Source organism: Haliotis asinina, chromosome 5 (genome assembly GCF_037392515.1).
Source record: "Haliotis asinina isolate JCU_RB_2024 chromosome 5, JCU_Hal_asi_v2, whole genome shotgun sequence".
NCBI classification, from domain to species: domain Eukaryota; kingdom Metazoa; phylum Mollusca; class Gastropoda; order Lepetellida; family Haliotidae; genus Haliotis; species Haliotis asinina.
Window position 1 is genome coordinate 7,145,363 of NC_090284.1, and position 20,665 is coordinate 7,166,027.

General features: G+C 40.4%; 1 protein-coding gene across 1 annotated transcript in view; it reads right to left on the minus strand.

Annotated features, from left to right (window-relative positions):
- Positions 1–3,234: 3,234 nt before the first annotated feature.
- The window catches only part of LOC137283656 (dynein axonemal heavy chain 3-like), a 61,410-nt gene continuing 43,979 nt past the window's right edge, over positions 3,235–20,665 (minus strand). Inside the window, exons 48-69 of the mRNA XM_067815266.1 lie at positions 20,478–20,611; positions 19,878–20,163; positions 18,713–18,880; positions 17,512–17,729; positions 16,909–17,116; positions 16,296–16,556; positions 15,633–15,834; positions 15,215–15,522; positions 14,472–14,657; positions 14,095–14,337; positions 13,309–13,469; positions 12,733–12,890; positions 11,885–12,561; positions 11,503–11,646; positions 11,067–11,230; positions 10,610–10,763; positions 10,056–10,184; positions 9,242–9,507; positions 8,515–8,603; positions 7,860–7,981; positions 6,974–7,063; positions 3,235–5,967 (exon numbers count right to left, since the gene is read on the minus strand). Of these exons, the coding sequence (XP_067671367.1) occupies positions 5,761–5,967; positions 6,974–7,063; positions 7,860–7,981; positions 8,515–8,603; positions 9,242–9,507; positions 10,056–10,184; positions 10,610–10,763; positions 11,067–11,230; positions 11,503–11,646; positions 11,885–12,561; positions 12,733–12,890; positions 13,309–13,469; positions 14,095–14,337; positions 14,472–14,657; positions 15,215–15,522; positions 15,633–15,834; positions 16,296–16,556; positions 16,909–17,116; positions 17,512–17,729; positions 18,713–18,880; positions 19,878–20,163; positions 20,478–20,611 (4,575 nt within the window). The 3' untranslated portion in view covers positions 3,235–5,760. The remainder of the gene's footprint in view (positions 5,968–6,973; positions 7,064–7,859; positions 7,982–8,514; positions 8,604–9,241; positions 9,508–10,055; positions 10,185–10,609; positions 10,764–11,066; positions 11,231–11,502; positions 11,647–11,884; positions 12,562–12,732; positions 12,891–13,308; positions 13,470–14,094; positions 14,338–14,471; positions 14,658–15,214; positions 15,523–15,632; positions 15,835–16,295; positions 16,557–16,908; positions 17,117–17,511; positions 17,730–18,712; positions 18,881–19,877; positions 20,164–20,477; positions 20,612–20,665) is intronic.

Genomic DNA, 20,665 nt, shown 5'->3' on the forward strand with positions numbered 1-20,665 from the left:
TGTAAACATGTGGGAAAGCTCTTGTTTCCGACCACATCATGGTAATACCTGCGTAATTAAACATTAACGTAGACTTCTCTCGTAACACAATCGATCGTGGACTGATGACGAAACCATCCATGATGTTGTGACAATCACGTGTAGCTAGTGTCTGTATCTCCGGAATGGTCGTGTACAACAACGCGGTTTCCACAAAAATTAAAGTCGGACAATTCGTCTCTAAGTTTGGATTTATATGACTTGCCGAAGATGTAGGTGATGGTCATCTACACAAGCTAATGCTGACATGACATGCATTAACCAGTTGGAGAAGCAGATCAAGAAGGCCCATCCTAACCTGCAGGAATTCATACAAGCAAATAAGAAAAAACGACAGACAGAAGAGCTCGCCTAAAGCTGGACCATGGTGCTTCCCGACCAATACCACGTGTACACAGAGACAGACCGACGCCTTTACAGGTCCGACGCAGCAGTTTGTGACCGTGAGGACAACGATTCGGTTCTTTGACGCAGCAGTTTGTGACCGTGAGGACAACGATTCAGTTCTTTGACGCAGCAGGACACTTGATTCAGCTTCCATAAGTTCCTTAAGCCTCTTACCTGAGACGGTATCATCATAAATTGCTAGCGTGTGTGTGAGCACTGTGATACTTGATATCATCATAATATGATAGTAATTAACAAATACATTGAAACTGACCTGGATCAGTCCATTCTATATAGTAGATACTTCCACGTTTAGTGAGTGAGTTTAGTTTTACGCCGCACTCAGCAATATTCAATCTATATGGCGGTCGTCTGTAAATATTCAAGTCTAGACCAGACAATCCAGTGAACAACAACATGAGCATGGATCTGCGCAATTGGGAACCGATGGCTAGTGTCAACCAAGTCAGCGAGGCTGACCACACGATCCCGTTAGTCGCCTCTTACGACAAGCATAGTAGCCTTTTAGGGCAAGCATGGGTTGCTGAAGACCTATTCTACCCAGGGCCTTCACGGATCAGTCCCATGTTTAACCTTGCATGACGCATGGCCACTGGACTGTAAATTTGTTTTGATGAGAAGGTAGGCAAAATGGGAACACACGCCTTACACACATCATATATGACTGATACATGTTAGGTTGAAGATAAGGCTGTTAGAGTGCAGCTGACCCTATAACACCTGAGGCTCCTTTCACGAAGCAACCTTTTCTAAGGTTAACCTTAACTCCCATTCTTTAACATTGCGGGGATGTTACCTTAGTAACTTACGAAAGGAGGCTCTGAACTGTAATAGAAAGACAACAGATGAAGGATGGGGATTAATGTTATGGATATATAGTACTACCAGAAATTATTGAGAATTTTAGGAATATGTTCATTTGGATTTCTAGAATGAACAACCTTGACCAGCTATCAGGTGCTTGATTTCATACAAGAGATACAGCCCCGTTAATCCTTTTTCACTAGTTTGTGAATAGTTATCCCCCTTCGTTTACTTAGTAGCAGACGACATTTTCAATGATCCTCAGTATGGATGATTTAGGGAAGAGGAAATCCGTTTTAGAGTATTATTATAAGGACATCAGATCAGCCAGAGTGATTTCAGGTAGAACAGGCATCCCTTTGTCCATTGTTTATCGTGTTTTGAAAAATAATGCAAATGGATAAGGCACTGAGCACCTGGGAGATGCAGGTGGGCCTTTTGGTGACTGTTGGTGGTATTCTTTCTAAACAGAAACGGAAGAGGTTTAGAAAACCTAAGGCTGGATATGATTGATAGAGGAACTGTAGCTCCTGAAAACGATAGTTTTCCCGTTCCAGGCACTTGTTTATGCCAGCAGCTTATCATTCTTTTAGCTATCGGAATTGTTAATGGTTTTCTGCCCAGCTCGCCATACACAATAAAGTTAGGTGTAGACATTTTAAGACCTGATGCCAACTTCAAAAACTTCAGATGTACCTTTTCAAGAATATTTATATTTGAATTTGAACATCCCATAAATTCTGCACCATACAAAAGAATTGGGAGTATCATGGCATCGAAGGCTTTCATAGTACAATCAAGTGGGAGATCAAGGGTACGGGCATTTCTTAAAAGTATATACATGCATTCACAGATGACGATTTCAAACCGATGGTAAAACTTCTATTTTTGTGAAATACAAATCCAAGATAACTATAATGATCAACAAACTCAATTTCTTTTTTCTCAAAGAAAAATGTTAGTCTAGTCAAGTTTCCATTTGCCGCAGTAACTTCTGAAAGAGTCTGGCGAGTGTTGCAAAGATTTAGTGCATGCTAGAAGCAAACAAGGCTGTATTGTCAGCATAGAGTAGTAACATCAATTGTGCATCAAAGCATTGTCAGTCAAACTAGAGACACTCACTCCCTTGCAGTTCTCACTTGTCAACCACTTTTCAGTGTCACTTAAGTACATAGAACATAATAATGGGGAAAGATATTCACCTCTTATGTGAGTGACTAAGGAAAAAGTCTGACATATTATCATTAAGTTGCACTCATGATTATTGATATAATATTCCGGTACATATCTTTGCTAGGGTGAGGAACCTCTTCCGCTAATTCCGCTAACATATACCTTGGACCACAGTCCAACTCGCCACACATTATTGAAAGCTCGAAAGCTTTGGAAAAATCTATATAAGCACAGTAAAGTTTCTGTTTACTATGTTTCCGTAGAGTCTATATCTGTCAGCAATGTCATTATGTACATATTATCAATAGTCGAGTATCTGGCTCTAAAAACCCCCTGACACTTTGATAAAATTGACTTAGTTTCTAAATATTCCACGAGCCTATCATTGTGTATACCTGTAAATATTATACCCAGGAGCTCAGAATATGTATAGCTGAATTTGTAATGACAAGCTAGCTCTGTAGTACCTTGTTATGTTTATATCTTCAAGCACTGGCTAGGGTCAAAGCCTTTAGAATGATGTGGTGCAAAGTGCAAATCTAATTCTTGAGCCCTTAACTATAAAACAATAAGTAACTGTGGTGTTTCATACATTCTGTTGGCAAAAGTGTTGTTGCAGAAGATATAAATGAAAATTTAAGAACTGGCTTGTAAGAACAGACGTAAAATGAAATGAGATTACAATGTGTGACCTACGTACTTGACCCACATGACCTTACCATGTGGTACGTCAAGGAATGGACAAAACGTACAAGGCCACACAAGGTTCATACCTGGAGTTGACCAAAAAATGTCACAACAAAGAAAACAACAGACAAAATCGCCTTTTTATTTGACATTTGGTAAAAACATATTAGCACACTGAATGTGTATCACAGTCTGTTATGGACAACCACAGGTGTATTTACACCACTAAAAATAACACGGGCCAAAATGTTAGGGAAATAAATACGAGAAACTTCGACCATCTAGTTTTGATTTACACATGTGCTGTACACCAGCTAAATCACAGGTAAATCGTTTGTTTAAATCTTTAAAATATAATTCTTCCAATGTTTTAAGAAAATCCTTGCAAACTCAAACATTTTGGGCAAAGGCATCAAGCTCAGTCTGAATTTCAAACAGATCTGAAGTCTTCAATTTGGCTGTGTAAATCTATATATTAATAATGCTGTTGAAAATAAAGGTATAACCTGATAGGAAACTTAATAAAATGTTTCTCTCGCTGGTTAACCTCTGGCATTTGGAATGTCATTAACATAGGTGTCACCATGGGTTTAGTGTATTATATACAAAACATACTTATGTACAGTCACCGTTATATGCAAACACTTAGTAAGATTATCATTTGACAAAAAATTATTCACATAATGACATTTATTTATTCATTACTGGCAAACCACACCATAACAAAACTTCGATATATGATTTATATATCTTTCTGAATTTCACAAATCAACAGTTCATATTATTTGAACAGTGGAATTTTAGAAATAGTTATGGTAAATAGATATTTCAACAGTTTTACTGTGGTTCGTAGTTTTTATCAGAAAATAATTATTTAAAGAATCTTTGTAGGTGATACAAATACAGACTTCACAGCATCACTGCTCAGAATACAGATGTTACAAAAAACGTTTCAAATTCAACAACACTGAATTCAAGTAAAATATTCATTACTCTCCAGAAATTCACAATATATTTGAATGTGTGGATCAGACTTGAATCTGTGGCTCTGTTGATAATCCTCGAAAATCAACCGTAATTTACACATTTGGATCCATTAATGAGCCTCCTACATCAGCAGTGTTCCTATTTTCAGCACTGCCAGTATTCAGTAACTCGTCAAGACTTTGGTAGGCGACTAGCAGCTTCAATATCACAGAAACCATCACACATCTCACACAAAGAATAGTATTTACATCTCTCAAACAATGTGTGTCAAAAATGTGATGGAAAGCTTGTTTCACTTTCACATCATCCTTCAAACACCTATTAATTAGATATAACAGAAACATTCCATGGGGAGTTTGCTTTATAATAACATAAGGGAATCTGGAGTCAAAGAAATTAAATAACAAAAAGTGGTAAAATAAAATGTTAGTTTCGGGTGTGTCCACTGTTAGCCCATGCTTAGAGCCATTCCCTTATCTATTTCCATCAGTAGTGGACTTTGTAAACCAGTAAATCACTTTATTGTTATCTCCTTGTAACATGACTTCCTAGTCAAACTGCCAAAACATCATTGTTCATACAAGTAAAAGTGTAAAATACTTTCAGTTGAAAACAAAAACAAAACTCAACTTCTTTAAAACAAATGTACATGCCATCAAAACTAAGTACAATCACCACAGGTAAAACAAGCATTAAAATGTTAAGTACATTTCAAATTTAAACCATGCACCTACTCTTGCAGTTACTGACCCAACTGTTATTGATTAACATCAGCTCAAATCATCACAAAGTATAACAAATAGTTAATAGTTGTGTATATCCTCAAACTTCAAACTGAGATAAACACATAACCAACAATCAGTTCAGCAGTGCACAAATGGAATAATTAGAACAGTTTGTTTATTCCATAACAGTTAAGTACCCAATCAAATGTAAAAAATCTTTTCAAAATGCTGTAAGTACAACAGGAAAAATATTTTGACGTGCTAAATATAACAAAAATAACAAATGGAATGTCTCCATAAGCAATAAGCAGCAGTCATCCAATATATTATACAAATGTTGCTAACCCAGGTTAAATACAAAACAGCAGTGTCACAAATTTCACATGCATATGTTGTTTAAATAACTCTCATAATAGTTTGTTTCAGCTAGTGTTAAATGGACGGATTGACATTGAAGTCGGATGATGACAGCTGACCCAGCTTTGCTATGTACAATGACAATGAACATGATGCTGTCAGTCACAGAGTACCACTGGTCCCACCAGCAGTATCCATGGTAACAGCTATAAACAATGTGGACAAACCCCTGATTGACATGGTACAGTGATCAGTGAAGGAACAGAGCCTCATGTCTGTGTTTAGAGACAGACATGGTCGTTCATAAATTCCTCTTGCATCCATCAGTAAATCAAAATGCATATCAACCATATCAGATTAACACCTACATATAAAGACCCAGGGTTTTATAGTTCATGATCCAGTTATTCATATCTTCTTGTGTAATGAGAATTTAAAAAAAAGTTTTTATTCAAATGATTCATTTAAAACAGAACACATCTCTCCAAATTTTGTTATTAAAATCTGATGATCACTGAACATTTTGTGTGGGGTTAAATCTCCGAAACAACACAACACATAACACATATGATGAGGCCTCTCAGTCATCAAGCTGACACAGAGCGGCCACACCTCGGTTGACCCAATGTTGTTGAGGCTTGTCTGTGGGTATGTTGATATACAAGACAAAGTTTGTCGAATGACCCGTAGTAGACAGCGTCCCTCTCCTGGCGCTGGTCTTGTAAACAGGACAGGAGTAGCTTGGTACTGGTTTGAACTTGCTGTTCTCATTTGGCTTCAACCAGATCTGGAGGAATTAAGGAAACCATGGCAACAGAGTATGTTCTAAAGATCTAAGGCTGTTACACCTGTGAAGATACTTACTGCGGTACATCTGCCATCAAAGCTGATGACAGCATTGGAGATGTCAACTCTACCACCAAGAGTAATGGTGATTCTCAACTAGACAAAAGCATTTAAAACATTACGAAATGCATCCATCATACAGACTGGTGATATATTTCTACTGTAAAGATCCCTTTACAGTTCTGAGAATTTTGCTAGGAAGGAATACTGATCCTGCTATCAATAGCAGCAAGGGCCACAACGTAGTGTCTGATGCTTTGAAACTGATGCTACACTATGAAAACAATGTACTCTATTAAGACCTCATTTCCTTACTGTTGATCACATTTTGCTGGTTTTTACTAATACAGTCAATGCTGCCATTCCACTCCCAATATTCACAAATTCAGTGTCCAAAGGGGAATTAATCCCACAACTATTAAGTCAGTGAGTTTAGTTTTACACAGCTTTTAGTAATATTCCAGCAATATTACAATGGAGAACACCAGAAATTGGCTTCACACATGTGGAGAATCAAACCCAGGTCTTCGGAGTATGAGTAAACTGTTTAACCACTTAGCTACCCCACCGCCCCTCTGAAGTCTTAGAACATATTTATATATCGGTATCAGTCTATTTTGTCCATATTTATGAAAATATTTAAACATAATATTTATCTTGCATCTTACTTTGTACATACTTTTGGCATAAGTCTAATTTATCATTATTTTTCAAATGAACATCCTGCTTCATAATAGAAATTACTCTATGTGTTCCGTAAATTCAAGTTGTAACCCTCTCAGGTACCTTCACCAGACCAATAGAAATGTTTCACACCACATGAATTTCATCAACAACTGCCAAACACCATGGTTTATAATTAGCCAGCACTGAGTCAAGTTTGTGAAGTGGAAAATACTGCAATAAACATAACAGTATTTGACAATTAACTGATGAAGAAAGGATACGACAGGGATAGAGTCAAACAGAATCTTGGGAAGAGACTCTCCAATCTGCATCTTCTCCCGATCCCATCTGGCACCCTCGAGGAAGAGGCCCTGAAAACATAGGTTAATTTCCTATAAATTCATATCTTAGATGTTTCTCACTGTGGTTGTTTGGAGATCAAGTAAACTCAACACTAATAAAATCTATGTGTTATTAAGTAATCTGTGATAGACCATGTGCTGCAGTGGCTCGGTTTTATACTTATACGTAATGTATGTGAGAGGAAAGACAAAAATAATGCATACTTTAGTGATATCCACCAACACACTAACCTTCACAGAACATTGGTTTATAGAGCTGCGCAGTATTGTTGTTTATGAAATATGTAATACTGATGAATACAATCTGTTATAGTGAGTGCTGTTCCCAAATCACATCTGCATTCAACTTAATTGTCAAAGTTAACACATTTGACAAGTTAAAACTATGATATACAGAAATTAAAATCTAATTTCTGCAATCAGAGAAGAGAAACTTCATCCAGCCAGTTTCTTGTAACATAACATGTTGACAATGCATGCTTTGAGACAATGACAACATTTGACAAAAAATGTGGGCAGTCACAAAGGTGCAAAAACTGTGTGGAAAAGTTCAGGTTTATAATACATTATTGATGAAACACAAGCAACATATTGTGGTACACATCATAATACACAAATGATTACTATAATATACTGCAGCGTGAAAGTAGGTCAATACCCATCACTACTGGTTTAAGGTGCTACCCAATATTTAGCTCAAATTCTCAAATTTACCTGATGCTTTCTAATAGAGAGGTTTCACCTGAGTCACAAATTTGTTCAGTAATCATGAGAACTTTGGAAATGTGAATATATCAATGCTCACATAGACATAAGCTCCATCCTCTGGTTTTTCTGTCATCTCTCTCTCCTCGGTTGTTACTTCAAACTCAAACCCAACCAAATCTATGGGAATGCTGTACTTGCGGGCAAAGTTCTGGGACACACCTGTGAGGATATAAGCATCCTTAGAAATGCACCTTGAACATAGTTACAAATCAAACTGAATATAATCACAACAAATATGCAGAAGGAGAAAATAACCTTGACCTTAGCCACAGTTACAGTCATTTTCTGTTTGCCTATGTGCTGAAGTATTACAACTTAATTCATTACATTAGTTAGTTGGTTTGTTGTTTAACGCCACACTCATCAATAATCAAGCTACATTAATTAAGGTCTGAAAATATTCAAGTCTGGACCAGACAATCCTGTGATCAACTGCATGAGCATCGATGTACACAGTTGGGATAGGACGACATGTGCCAACAAAGTCATTGAACTTGACCACTGTTATCACCTTTTACAACAAGCACAAAACTTAGACCTGCTGATATGAAATGCAAGTTTTCAATGTGGATTAAAAAGTGTTTGGAAGAGACTGCAAACAGACTATGATGAAAACAATACACAAATGAAATGTACTGGTTACTTCATTCACATTACTTTGTACAGGATATGCACACTACTGATACACTTGCCTGTGAGGAAGGACTGGGTGAAGTAGAATCCAGACAGCCAGAATGTGGCAGGAGCACCATTGTCTATCCAGTCCTTGAGGAACTTCAATCTGCCAGAGAGTTCAGTGTGTGTCAGTTATACAACACTGTCAGTCAGATTACTAGTCAAACAATTACAATATTTACATCTTGTTCTAAAAGGTCAAGTCATAGGAATCCTTTAAAAAAGTCAATATCAGAACGAGTTGAACAAATTAAGGAATCACTGTGAGTCTCATGCCACAGTTGAATAATGGTGGATAGTGAACATGTCCTTATGTCAGTGGTGCATAGTAAGCATGTTCTAATGACAGTGTTGGATAGTGAACATGTCCTAAAGACAGTGGTGGATGGGAAACTTGTCCTAATGACAATGGTGGATAGTGAACATGTCCTAATGACAATGGGGAGTACTGAACATGTCCTAATGACAATGGGGAGTACTGAATATGTCCTAATGACAATGGGGAATACTGAACATGTAATAATGACAACGGAAAATAGTCAACATGTTCCTATGACAATGTTGGTGATAGTGAGCAAGCAGCTAACTTATGACAAACATGGATTTCTATGCACCATTTCTCCTCCTGGTTCCCATGGTAACCATGCCAACTAAAGACACACATGCGATCATGTACTAACTGCACCATCAGCTCAGTTTGGAGTCCTGGTAAACACTATGCTTTTCATACAAGGACAACCTTACCTGAGTAGGAGATCTGTGACGTAACTACCCAGAGGTTTCAGTGATGGATAGGACTTGGATGCCCACACAGCAGGCACCTTGCCCACCAGCATTGAGTCAAAAACCTCCTCCAACTCGGAGGACATGACCACCAGACCCTTGATGGCCTTCTGTAGGTTCTGGAGGGTGCTGCGGACAACCTTTGTCAGGCGGTTGAATCGGATCAGCTCCTGACGTAGCACAGTGTTCATGGACTCATTGTAGACAACTGGGTACTTGTTTATCACCTGCAGGAGAAGCAAGTCATCTTTATAGACGTGTCTGAGTGAGTGAGTGAGTGAGTTCAATTCTACGCCACACTCATATGGCAGCGGCCTGCAAATAACTGAGTCTGAATCCAGACCATCCAGTGATCATTGCCATTTGGATATCATGACATGTGTCCTCAGCAAGCCTGACCGTCTGATCCCACTAGTTGCCTCTTATGACAAGCATGGATTGCTGAAGAACAATTCTAACACAGATTTTTCGGTAGACATGTGCCTGAAGGTGGTATTCATAGTTTAGAATGGTAACATACAGATGCATGCATCAAACTACTGTATACTGGTACTCTAACTGCAATAGTACTGAACTATATGAGTTCACTTATTTATCAATGCTACAGATTAGAACCAAATCTAAGTTCTAACATATATCCAAGGAGACTCCTCAGGCAGTAAGGCCATCAAGTATGAATTACTACCCTTGATATACTGCCATGGGTCCCTGCACTGATGATTACATGTAGCTGTACATACTTAACAGTTGAGATATGTTGTAGACTGCTACTCACGTATTCAATATCAAAGTCTTTAGGGAGTTTCAACAGAATGTCAGCAGCAAGATCTTGCAGAACCTCTCCCGAACTCTTTCCTCCTCCACCACTCTGTCGTGGCAGCGTTAGAAGGATGCTGTCAAACAGCTGAAACACAGGTCATCATCATCATCATCATCATCATCATCATCATCAACAACATTATCGCTAACATGGGTTTCTGGCAGTAGGAGGACATTTACCTTCCCCAGCAGCAGCAGTTGGTATATGATAACAGACTGGGATAAACTGAACCATGTGGGCTGTGACCAGGTAGCTATTACTGTACTTTTCCCATATTAATACTACTGGTTTGTCTGAATCAGGCCTAACTACGCAGGACAACAGAATAAAGCAAGAACATATATTCACTGACTACAGAGAGAGAACAAACTAACCATAGTCAGACTGAATTTTCTAAGGCCCATATTTTACAAACAGATCCTACGTGTTCTAACTGTGGAAAATAAGTCCAGATTCATTAAAATCAACAGAGTTCACTTAAAACCCATAGTCAGTAAGGACAGACGCACCTGCTGAGTTTCCTGGTTGTCCTTTGTGATGTCAGCGTTCTCGTGGAGCCCAAACACTTCTGGGTTGGGGATGAGTGGGAGGGTGCGTATGTAATCCAGGTAGCTCTGATATGGGGCTTCCTCAGGGGCAAAGTACAATCCACTTGGGGAGAACCTACACACAAACACACAGATGATCAGACATTGCCTTGCATTCATACTGTGGAACACAGGGTAAAACACAAAAACACAGAACCCCAACATCACGAAACATAAAGCCTACAAAAAAAGGAAGGATGCTTTTCCTCGAGAAATGCCCTTGGGCCTATGGCCCTCTCCCAAATGAGACTACTGGTGACAACTATACTCACTGAAAACTGGCAAACTAAAGGACTGTTACTCTTAATCCGGTATCATGGCATCAGGGGATGACCCACACAACAACAGTGCATAATAACAACACCACATCCTCACTTACTTGTAGTCAGGATCGTTGATGATCTTATCCTTATAGAAGATGGACAGCAGTGACATCAGCAGTCTCCTGTCCTTGTCATCAGTGACACGGCCACCATAGTTACACTCCCCTGTCAGGTAGGTGAGAGCTGGGAGGGGTAGCTCTTCATAGTCATTCAGGAACATCTACAACACAGGATATGGTCACTCAGAGACAGATGCAACACATGATATAGATAGTCATTCAGGAAGAGCTACACCACAAGACATGGACAGGGTCATTCAGGAGGACGTACAACACAGGACAGGTCCTTAAGGATCATGTACAACACAAGGCAGGCCATTCAGGATCATGTACAACATGGACAGAGTCATTCAAGAAGAGCAACGACCCAGAACAGAGATGTCAGTGCTTCCAGAACTAGAAAGTGTCGACAATGACAAAGTAGTATACTCACAAGCATCTGTCTCATGCTGATCCTCAGATCAGATTCGTTGAACTCATACGGGATGTTCCAGCCGAGGGGACCAAACTTCCTCCTCTCTTGGACCATGGCATGGAAGAAGCACAGACCAAACAGCATCTTGTGCCATTTGACTCCCTAGAAAACATGGCAAGTTGGTTAAGCAGGCATCGTGTCATATGCTCCAAGGCTACTGGTATATCTTCACCTTGATTGTAAGGGTGTGTTATTAATAGACTGTTTACAACAACAGCCATGATAATAACCAAGAATAGGATATAAGAGCTTTACAAGCAAAAAATGTTTTAGGCTATTGATTATGCAAAGTTCAAAGTTAATCTGAGGATCCAAGCCTTTTAAACATACGCACACCTACCTTATTACATCCACCAAAGAAGGCAGGGTCTGAGATAGGATCATTGAGGTAGGATCTCAGCAGGTTGGCACGTAGACCTTTAGGGGGCTCATTGGTCATCTTGACTCCATTCTGCAGGATGGAAACGGGGAACTCGTCTGAGGGGTAACTGGTCAACCACAGACGGAACTCTTTGTGTGTGTTCTCAGGAACTATCACCTCCTCACAGATCTTCTCTAGTCTCGGCATCCAACTTGTGGCTAAATGGCAGTTCTGCAGCACCACCCAAGTACCATCTCTGATAGCATTGTCAATCATCTTTGCAGCAATGGGACCCTGTCCTTGTCCCAGGGAGATGGTTTGGATACGGTTGCCAGTAAAGCCTTTGTCTTGGCCGAACTTGAGAAGAGCCGCCATAGGATCGGCTCCCGGAGAGAGCACAAAGATTAAAGGAGCACAACAATTCGAGTCCGCAAATGAACCAACCAGGTCAAATGTCGGAGGCTCAATATATGTCTGGCCTAGATTGTCAACAATGAACTCCTGAGTTGCAGGAACAATCTTGTCTGGCCGCAGTGTCCTTAAAATGACCATCCTCTCAAGACCGCTAAGAGCATTAAATGGACTTGGCAGTTTGTATTCATGAGGTGCTGAGGAATCATAGAATTTCTTCCATTCCGATACATTTTCTTCAAAATCTACAAGTGAAAAAAAGTTAACTTGTTAAATAGATGGCAACTGGTACATTTTTTAATAAATCAGAAAGTTGTGATCAGTAAAGATTCATGATGAACTGTTGTCAAAGTTAACAACAGAAACATGATTTACAACACTTGCATGCATACTCTTCCAACTTCAACCACACTTACGTTCTCTGTAATTTTTTAGATTCTCCAGACTTCCTGCTCTGACAATTTCAGCCCAGGACTTTTCTGTGAGCCACTCAGGGGCTGGGTTGGGGTAGGGGTTCTCCAGAGCCACACCCCCAGTCAGCAGGAACCTCCACACCTCCTCCATGATCTTGCCCCTGCAAGACACAGAAACAGTGTCACTGGACTGTGACAGACTGCAGGTATATAGCTACCATTGTTATTGTTTATCATGGCTCTGGTTATCCGGAACCCTATGTCCATATCTACTTCTGATTTCAGGTTACTATGACACCATTTTTCGATTTCTGCATACTTTGACTCCCCATTTCAAATATTCTGGGTACTATGGGTCCTTATTCCTGATGTCTGGGTACTTTTGTTTGTAAATTTTCAAACTGTTCAATATGACAGGTCATCTAGACATGAGGCCAGTGATTGCTGGAAAATGTAAAAATAATTTAAAAAACTTGAAACATACTAATTTCACTACATATTCATGTGCCTAATACCTATATCCAAACCTAATGATATAAATTCTGAATAAAGGATTATATCTTTAACAGATCAACTTACTGTCCTCTCATTATTCCAATACACAGGACGAAGGAGAAGAGGAGCTTGTCTTTCTCAAACAGTGACCGACACACATTACGGTAGATGCTGTTGGTGAAATGGTCATTGAGGTTGAAGATTCTTTCCTCCAAGTCATCTGATGGTGTACTGTTGATGATGGACTGAAACGCAGAGAAATGTTTATTCAATGCTTTGTATTTTACTGGCTAAAACACATCAGTGATTGTGTTTGCATCTGAAAAACCCAAACACTTGTTCAACTTTAGGATTTCTGGCACTTATGGTGTTACAGGGTTTTTGAGTTACATAGCTGTGGGGTTGATGTGCAGTTGGGTAAGGAGTTGCAGAGTTACAGGCATACAGTTTTATGAAGTAACTCTTAAGAAAGGAGGGGGGTAGGGTAGCTACCCAACATGGGCACAACATGTAATGCCCATTTCCAGTTCCATTTCCAGTTCCCTGATGTGTCATTACTGGAATATTGCTAAAAGCAGAGTCAAACCCTACTCACTCACAGGAAAATGGAGTTTTCAGGGTTTACAGGGAAAGGCAGTCTGTTTTTATATAAAAATATTGTTTTCTGTGCAATATAAATAAAGTATGTGTCTGATAGTGAAATTATATATTATAATCTTATAATATACCACCAGTGGAACTGACATTCTAAAACAAACCTTGTGGTTTAAGTCAAACTTTCTCTGTTAACCTGAGTCGAAACTGTATTTGACTGTTACAACACTTACGTGCTGTTACACAAATACACAAATGCTTATACTGAAGCCTCACCTGCAGATACAGGTTGATGAACCATGTCAAAGAGTATTGGTACATAGGCTCAATGTTGGCCAGGTCAGAGATGCAGAAGAACAATATAGATGAATGAACTGCAACAGGTTTGTATCCATTTCTTGTCTCATCAATCTCCTTCTCTGTGGATGCAGCGATCTCCTGCTTGGCTGAGATCTCCTCAGACAGGACTTTGGAAGAGGAGAGGACCTTTATAGCTGTCTCATCCTCTAGAATATTACCCTGAAGAAAAAAATTGAAATCTGTTCTGTCCTTTAATGATTTAGGTTAGGTATATTATCTAGTAAGACAAAAACCTGGGAAAGAGAACCTAAAAGTGTTTCATACTGAGAACATAATGAAAGGCTGTTCCCTACCTGTGATGAGGAGAGGACTTCCAGGATCTTGTCCTCAATCTCCTTCAGCTGCTTCTTGTTGGCAGCCGACTCCAGGATCAACTGGTTCTTCTTCTCCTCCAGCTCTGGCTTTTCCTTGGCTGCCACGATTCCCAGTAGCTGGTCCTCCAGACCTTGAGGGGTGATCATGAAGTTCAGCACACACACCTACAACATACATCAACTGACACTATGGCTGGTGCATTGATTAGCCTGTTTTATCCTACTAGAACAGTATTTCATATCTTGGTGTCTCAGCTTCAGAAAGACCAAAAATGATGCTTGACAGTGGTGGTGGAACAAAGGCAACAGATAACGAGGTTGGGTGTCTTTTTCTTCAGACACTTTACATGTTAATTTCATCCTCGCTCATGTCACCTTGAGACTTCAGTATTGTATCCTCCCTTTGTCAAAATTCAAGATCTTCTTCAGCAAGCCAACTTCGTCCACCATGAGGATAGGTATGTTACAGGCAAATCAAGGACCACAATCTGGTGAATTCAGGACCAGGGCAGGTAGTGCAATGCATTTTATTGATCATATGTTCTATTCAGTGTTCTATACCAAATTCAGTGAATTCACACATTGAATATTTTATACCCCCCTATCATATGGTCTTACCATGCAACATAACATTTACATCTCTCAAGGGAAATGTATGGAACAAGTGACCAGTTACCACAATTCCAAGATGAATGAAATCCTGAAGCCAATTCTGTGTTTACCTTGACTGAGACTTCTGGCAGATAGTGAGGGTTCCTGAGTCTGGTGGTGATGTACATCTTGAAGTCATGGGAATACTCTATGACATTGTCCCCCAAGCGAATATACTCCACACCCTGCTGCTTGAATGTCTGTTTCTGCAGGATTGGCTCTAGTATTGGGTCCAACTCCTCTCCAATGTTCTCTAGCAGTACTGGCGTTCCAAACTGGATGGCATTCTCCAGTGTACGCATGTAATTCGCATCAGACAATTTGATGATGCCAAGTTTGTTTTCCTTCTCCATGTTCTTGATCCACTTGTTGGCCTGACCTGATGGGGATTAAACAGACACATAAGGAACAAAATATGCTAAGGACACAGTGGAAGAGAAGGAGACTGACAGTAGCAGGAGTCAGAGACAGACATATAATGACTCTTACCTTGTGGATCTATCATAAGTGGCCATCTTCTGGAGTTGCTAACAATGATTCCATTGTCAACACTGAATGAGTCTACAGGTAGTCCAGCAATCTGCCATGCTCTAACCTTCACTGGATCCCCCAGTGTAAGATTGAGAGAGAACACTTCAGAACTTGGGATCTCCTTCTCCTTGCACAGTGTGTGCCACTCCTTGGTGATGTCCTGTAACAGCAACACTGGTAGTGAGACACAAGGGCACATTCAGACACAGGACTCATCCTGATACATGGGTCTCATTCAGCAGATAACACCAGGATGGTAACAATGATGTCATGTTACTTGATGCAGGTGAGGACTTCAGATACAGCAACTGAAGTTTCAGACCACGTCAGTAGCACTCAGCAATACCACATTACACTCAAAAACCACGACTTCATGTAGCAGTCAAAAACCTGAGTTATCTTGGCCATAACTTATAGACTATCCAAGCTGGGCTCATTTATCCAGAAGGGATTTTACGAGATGGGGCTTTAGACACATAGAACTTCAGGAGTAATTTTCAAGGGGGAGATTAATGTACATCTTTACATCACATTTTATTGCCATGCTTTTTCCCTACTCTTCCAAGCATCCAAGTATTACAATAATATTTAATTGTGCTTTGCTTTGCTTTGCACACTTACCTGTCTGAAGTCAACAGTGAAGGCACCAAGGTAGGCCACCACACCAGCAGACATAAGGACATCCCCAGTTATGTTGATATATTTATCCCCTAGCATCCTTGCTGCCTCTGTCCATCTGTCTTTCTCACCACCCAGTCCACCGATCAGCTTCTCTGCTCTGTCCAGCTTCTTTGAGCACAGGTCAATGTTGTCTTCCAACTCTTTCTTCTTCTGGGTCATAGCCTCGAACTCATCATTCAGTGCCTGAAGCTTGTCTGTCACCTGCAGCCAAGACGAGTTTGTTTTTTATCATCCAAAATTGGATTCAAAAGGTAACATTGCTTTGTATGAAACATCAAGCAACATATCTAGGGAAATATAACTACAATATGATGCATTGTTTTACTTTGTAGACCTTTGTAAGATCATTGGTTACCATGACCTGAATGTGAGAGGGACTTGTCTTGGAATCATAAAAAATATCAATCCAGAATTTGAAACAAACATGGATTCATATTCATCATATGAAATATGGACACAGGTCTACAATACAGTATGAATTCAGATTTAAATAGGAAAGACTTAGGATCAATATATTTCACTGAATGTGAACCAAAATCTCATTTTAACTTACAGCCTGCAGTTGAGCTCTCTTCTCATTGAGCTTGTCCATCTGTACGGACAACTCGCTTTCAGCCTGGGCCAATTTCTCCTTCTTGGGTGCCACAACCTTGGCCACTCGATCATATGTGTCCATGGCTCTTACCCATCGACACAGACCCTCACAGGCAGTGGAAGCATTCTTAACCAGAGCAGGGTCAAAGTCTGGGTTTGACATGTACCTATACACAACAGAACAATGTCAAAAGTGACAAGGATGTTATCTTTTGATGAATCAAACAGATGTCCCATCAAATTGGATGATAACAATAAAATACATACACTTCTACTGGACCAGTACATGTAATTCAAATCAACAGCCATAAGTTGAACCATGGTCCAGTTCTAACTCTAGTACATGTTAATTCTGATGTAATGAGTACAACTTGTATGATAATATCTGTCACAGAGATAGTTTTGTCACAATACTATAAAATTTAGATTTATCTGTCTAAGCAATTGAGTTTGCTAACAAGGTATAAGAATATAAATTGACTATCTTGCCAGCAACATATATTTTTCACTATCAGACTGATATAGGTAAGGAAGTATAAGAACTCTCTGGAGAGCAACTTACTTTTCTCTAATTTTCTTGATGACAGGAGGAGGGATGTTGTCCTTGTCATAGGTCTTGAGCCTGTCCAGGAACTTGAGGTCACTGAGCAGCTTGAGAGACGGTCCCCAGTAGTCCTCTATCATCTTTCCACTGCCACCGGGGTCCGGCTTCCTCTCAGACTTGGAGCCCATCATCACGCACACTGACTCCATCACCAGCTTCACCGCAGGAGGAGGGTTCTGACATACAACAACACAGTGAGTGAGGCAGTACTGGGAGGCACTCCGGAGAGGCAGTAGAGGGAGTTAGTAAAGGGAGGCATCACAGGGAGGCAGTACTGGGAGGGAGTACAGGGAGGCAGTCTGGGTAGGCTCTCCAGGGAGGCAGTACAGGGAGTTAGTACAGAGGCACTACAGAGAGGCAGTACTGGGAGATAGTGCATAGACGCAGTCCAGGGAGGTGCACTACAGGGAGGCATTAGAGACATTACAGAGAGGCAATACACTGATGCAGGACAAAGAAGCATTAGACACAGTAGAGGGAGGCATTATTGGGAGGCATTACTGGGAGGCAGGGCAGGGAGTCATTAGAAAGGCATTACAGAAATTCAGTACAGGGAGGCATCAGAGAGAGGCATTACAGAAAGGCAGTACAGAGAGGCGGGACAAGGAGGCATTAGAGAGAGGCATTACAGAGATTCAGTACCGGGAGGCATTAGAGAGAGGAAGTACAGGGAGGCAGGACACTGAGGCATTAGAGAGAGGCAGTACAGAGAAACAGTACAGAAAGGCAGTTAAGGGAGGCAGTATAAACGATACATGATTCATTTCATTGTGGCCTCAATTAAGGTCACTTAGTTTATATCAAATATCTTACTGGACATCCATTTATCATCAAACATGTTATGATGCATAGCAAAGAGAGCCAAAACACTGACCTAGTCACACATGACTGACATGAATAACACACTGAAATCATGAACACTCTGTTAGTTCTGAATAACGTATGTTTTAAGTCACATAACAAATATTCATAACTAAATACGGTTAGGAGTATTTTGGTTAGAAATACCTTGCAGATTCCGGATTCCTGCATTGTATAAAACCCTGAATTTTCCATCTGAATCTATACATAAGGTGGAAATAGAAAACATTCTTTGAAAAGAGAGGAGAAATCATCACTGGATTGTACTGATCTCAAATTTTCAAGGTGGTATCTGTACCTTCATAGACTTGACAAGTGTGATGTCGGAGGGTTTGAGGGTGTTGAGGGCAGCGATAGCTGACTCCAAGGCTGGTATAGCTTCAGCCAACTCGCTCTCACATTCATCTTTGATTGCCTGGGCAGCAGCAGCAGCCTCGTTGGCCACAGCTTCATCAGCAGCTACAACCTAATCGAATACAAGACACACGTCATCAGATGTTGGCAAAACAATATGACTACAATGTTAGTTTAACATTGAATACAAGAAGAGATTTGTATGTCAACATTGCCCAGACGAAACAATTCTTGGGCATACAGTTTAAAAAGACATCTATCTTACATTTATGAGGCATCCCTGATAAAAGATAATTCATCTTGCACAACAGTCTATATGGCAACATTATGTTGTAATGAATTATGATGCCAAGAGCAGTTTTCGGACTAACAGTCTCAAACATTTTCAGCACAGTCTGCAATTAAATAGTTAATTCATGAAAAGTTATGAAGTCATGAAGATTCACTTTTAGTCATTCATGGAGACAGAACTTCCAGGAGTCTAAATCAAGTGAGTTCATTTAGCCCAATAGTTCCCAACCCACAGTCCTGCCTGGCAGTTCATTCCTAACAGTCAGTGTAACAAAACAGTCCTTGCCAACAGTCTTGCCTGGCAGTTCATTCCTAACAGTCAGTGTAACAAAACAGTCCTTGCCAACAGCCTTGCCTGGCAGTTCATTCCTAACAGTCAGTGTAACAAAACAGTCCTTGCCAACAGTCCTGCCTGGCAGTTTATTCCTAACAGTCAGTGTAACAAAACAGTCCTTGCCAACAGTCCTGCCTGGCAGTTTATTCTCAACAGTCAGTATAACAAAACAGTCCTTGCCAACAGTCTTGCCTGGCAGTTTATTCCTAACAGTCAGTGTAACAAAACAGTCCTTGCCAACAATCCTGCCTTGCAGTTTATTCTCAACAGTCAGTATAACAAAACAGTCCTTGCCAACAGTCTTGCCTGGCAGTTTATTCCTAACAGTCAGTGTAACAAAACAGTCCTTGCCAACAGTCCTGCCTGGCAGTTCATTCCTAACAGTCAGTGTAACAAAACAGTCCTTGCCAACAGTCCTGCTGTCACTTCATTCCTAACAGTCTCTGTACAAAACAGTTCTTGTCAACAGTCCTAGTACACTCACCTCCTTTTTGGCCTCCACCTCGACAGTGTCCTGCTCAATCTTGATCATGAGTTTCTCTGTTTCGGCTGACGTCTTGATGAGCTCTGGCTGGAGGTCCTGAAGCTCTTGCTGCATCACAGACACCTGGGAGGCTGCAAAGTCCAGTTTCTCTAGACCGGTCAGGTAGCGGTTCTTCATGGTCAGGATAGCCTCTCGCTTAACACCAAGGAGGCTCTTGAAGGTCAGGATCAACTCCAGATACGATGTTGGAGTCACATAGTTGTGCCGGCGAAGCATGTCAAAGTACCTGGGCAAGATCAGAAATCATTGTTAAGAACAAGCAGGAAAGAATCCAAATTACATTAAACTGTTAGAGTGCGTGGGCTAACACTTGTATGCTAAAGTTGGCAACATATATGCAATATTGTGAGCGTCTGTAGGTAATCATGTATAATATCATTCCATGATAGCAGTGTATGATGACATGCAATGACACTAGTATGACATATGGCTCACTCCCATTCTTAATAGCTGACTTTCAATAAGCATTCTCAGGAGCTGTCCTGCCTGTGATGGCATGTATTTTGACAGATCACTTCATGATGATAAGGTCTATCTTACCTCTCTGACATGTTCCTGACAGACTCATGGAAGTACTTGCACATGATGACCGTTTCCTTCCTGACACTGTCCTCCAGCTCCACCTCCTCCAGGAACTTATTGGCCACCATCTCCAGGGCATCCTCCGGCCATGCCTTCACACACATAACACAGGCACGTGATAATACCATTCTAAAATACTTCCTGTT